Source organism: Merops nubicus, unplaced genomic scaffold (genome assembly GCF_000691845.1).
Source record: "Merops nubicus isolate BGI_N331 unplaced genomic scaffold, ASM69184v1 scaffold36079, whole genome shotgun sequence".
In the NCBI taxonomy this organism is placed as follows: domain Eukaryota; kingdom Metazoa; phylum Chordata; class Aves; order Coraciiformes; family Meropidae; genus Merops; species Merops nubicus.
This window is the reverse complement of record NW_008629650.1, coordinates 1-3,080: the sequence shown is the minus strand read 5'-3', so window position 1 is coordinate 3,080 and position 3,080 is coordinate 1. Positions and strand designations below refer to the sequence as shown.

The 3,080-nt window shown below is 57.7% G+C and overlaps 1 protein-coding gene across 1 annotated transcript in view; it reads left to right on the top strand.

Moving 5' to 3' along the window:
• The window catches only part of SLC35B1 (solute carrier family 35, member B1), a gene marked incomplete at both ends in the record, with an annotated part of 3,167 nt that extends 287 nt beyond the window's left edge, over positions 1 to 2,880 (top strand). The window contains 5 exon segments of the mRNA XM_008947029.1: positions 836 to 880; positions 1,065 to 1,222; positions 1,561 to 1,687; positions 2,530 to 2,636; positions 2,727 to 2,880. Of these exon segments, the coding sequence (XP_008945277.1) occupies positions 836 to 880; positions 1,065 to 1,222; positions 1,561 to 1,687; positions 2,530 to 2,636; positions 2,727 to 2,880 (591 nt within the window).
• Positions 2,881 to 3,080: the final 200 nt, after the last annotated feature.

The following is a 3,080-nucleotide window of genomic DNA, read 5'->3' as shown; positions in this document are numbered from 1 at the left end:
AACGGGGGAGGAGTTGGTTGGTGGAAGAACGTGGAGGGGGAGCTGTGGTTTGGCCGCTGGTTTTGCTGCGTGTCAGTCGGTGCTGGGTGTGCAGAGAGGGGTTGGGAGAGCTCAGGGTGTCCCCAAAAGGGAGCAGCACCCCCTGGGGACGTGGGGAGCGGGGTCACTGGGAGCTGTGGTCAGGAAAGCTGCTGGGGTGTGTTAGTAAGAGTGTGCCCAGCAAGTCTGGAGAGGGTCTGCTTCCTCTGTGCCCCGCTGAGACCACAGCTGGGATGCCACATCCAGCCCTGGGCTCCCCAGCTCAAGGAGAGGGATCTGCTGGAGAGGGTCCAGCAGAGAGCTGCGGGGGTCGTGGAGGGAGTTGAACATCTCTCTGATGAGGGAAGAGTGAGAGAGCTGGGGCTGTTTAGCCTTGGGAAGAGGAGGCTGAGAAGGGATGTTTTTAACATCTATAAATAAAGAGTGGGTGTCAAGAGGAGGGGGACAGGCTCTTCTTGGTGGTGCCCAGTAATAGGACAAGGAATATTTGGTATAAACTAGAACACAGGAAGTTCCACCTCAACATGAAGAGAGACTTTTTTCCTGTGAGGGTGACAGAGGACTGGAACAAGCTGCCCGGAGAGGCTGTGGAGTCTCCTCCTCTGGAGACTTTCAGAGCCCCCCTGGGTGTGATCCTGAGCAGCCTGCCCTCGCTGATCCTGCTTTGCCAGGGGGACTGGATGGGGTGATCTCTAGATGTCCCTTCCAGCCCCTCATGTTCTATGATAGCCACAACCTCTCTTGTTGGCAGGTGAGGGTCAGTTCATGGCCAGTCTTTAGCAGTGAGCTGACAGAGTCTTTCTTCTCTAGGTCCTGGGCAAATCTTGCAAGCCCATCCCAGGTAAGCAAGTGCCACATTTTTTACCTGCTGTGGCTTTCTGGTGCCCTCCCCCGGGACGTGTGCCCTCAGAGCTGGGCCTCTCTGCTGTGGGAAGAGCCAAGGGGGGCTCCGTTTGCACGTGGGTGTGTCAGGGGAAACCCAAATGATTTTGGGGGGAGCAGTTTGTGACGTTGCCTCTCTGCAGTCATGCTCCTAGGGGTGACACTGCTGCGGAAGAAGTACCCCCCAGCCAAGTACCTCTGCGTGCTCCTCATCGTGGCTGGCGTGGCCCTGTTCCTCTACAAACCCAAGAAGGCTGTGGGGAGTGAGGAGCACGTCTTTGGCTACGGGGAGCTCCTCCTGGTGAGCACTGGAGAGGCTGTGACGGCCCCGGGCAGGCTGGGGGAGGGCAGGCAGCTCTGGCACTGATAACACCACGGCCTTTGTACCCCAAAGCTGCCCTGGGGCTGGCGTGGAAATGAGGAGGACGTCTGGGTCCCAAGGGTGCTGAGCTGTGGTAGGAGGTCAGAGTGTGAATCCGTGCCCAGGTTTCTTGGCTTCTGTCAGGAGGGCACGTGGTTGTTGTTTAATAGGTGTATAAAAAGACAGACAATGCTCAAGGTCTTCCCCAGGCAGAGGGAAGAAAGAGCTGAAGGTTTTCTTGGCAGTCTCTTATCTCTGCCTCTTCTCTCCCTCCTCAGCTGCTGTCTCTGACCCTGGATGGGCTGACAGGGGTATCTCAGGACCACATGAGGGCTCACTACCAGACGGGCTCCAACCACATGATGCTGAACGTTAACCTCTGGTCTACCTTGTTCCTGGGGGCTGGTAAGGAGCGCCCAAAACGTCATCCGGGGCTGCCCTCGGGGCACCCCTGGGGGGAGATGCCGTGTCCTGCCCCAAACCCGGCCTGGGGGACCACTGGGGTGTGCACGACGCCGGGGGTGTGGTGTGTGGCTCTCCCGGTGCCCACTAGGGGACATCGCTGCACGGCGTGTAGCTCCTCTCCTCAGCCCGAGTCCTCCCTGCAGCCTGGCCCAGCTCCAGCCCTCGCCACCCGGCGTCGGACCCGAGGCTCCCCTGAGCTGGTCCAGAAGCAGTCCACAAACCACCTGAGTGTAGCTTTCTGCCCCAATTAGGGAGTGGTGCTTCTAATTGATTACTGGGGACTGCTGCGTCAGAGCGGGATCCACAGTTAGTGATTGTTTCTTTTGTTCATTAACCAGGAATCACAGAATCACAGAGGGGTTTGGGTGGGGAGGGACCTTTCAAGGCCATCTGGTCCCACCCCCCTGCAGGGACAGGGACATCTGCAGCTAGAGCAGGGTGCTCAGAGCTCCATCCAACCTCCCCTGGGATGGTTCCAGGGATGGGGCAGCGACCACCTCTCTGGGCAGCCTGGGCCAGGGGCTCACCCCCCTCAGCATCCAAAATTTCTTCCTTCTCTCCAGCCGAAATCTCCCTCTTTTAGTTTTAAACCATCCCCCCTTGTCCTTGCCCAGGAAGGTGATTGGTTTTCCTCCTGTTCTCTCAGTTTTCCACCGTGTGGAGTTGATCTCTGCCTTTGGAGGCTCCTGCTGGGTTATGGACACCAGCTGAAATTCCATCAGGCAGGCAGCAGCTCCCTCCAGCTTTGGGCTTCAGGGTTTTCCTCTGGCTCTTTCTTCCAGGGATCCTGTTCACGGGAGAGCTCTGGGAGTTCCTGAGTTTCACAGAACGCTACCCCAGCATCATCTCCAACATCCTGCTGTTCGGGCTGACCAGTGCCCTGGGGCAGGTGAGCACAGGGCTCTGGGTGGATTTCCACCTGAAAAATCCAAGCTGTGTTGAGCAGGGGTGAGCCAAGGCATCTTGTTTTGTTCTGCAGAGTTTTATTTTCATGACTGTGGTGTATTTCGGGCCTCTGACTTGTTCCATCATCACCACGACCCGCAAGTTCTTCACCATCTTGGCGTCAGTCATTCTGTTTGCCAACCCCATCAGCACCATGCAGTGGGTGGGGACAGTCCTGGTGTTCCTGGGTGAGTCTGGGGGCAAACCAGGGGCTGCTCCCCCTTATCTTAAGCAGAGACCAGGTGTCGTGAGGGGAGAGCTGAGAAAAGGTGCTGGCCAGGGAAAGCTGATTGTGTCAGAACAGAGCCTGGGGGTGGCCTCGTGAGTACAGGGAGGGGAACGGGGCTGCTGGCAGGTAGGAGGAATTGTTTGGGTTGGGAGAGACCTT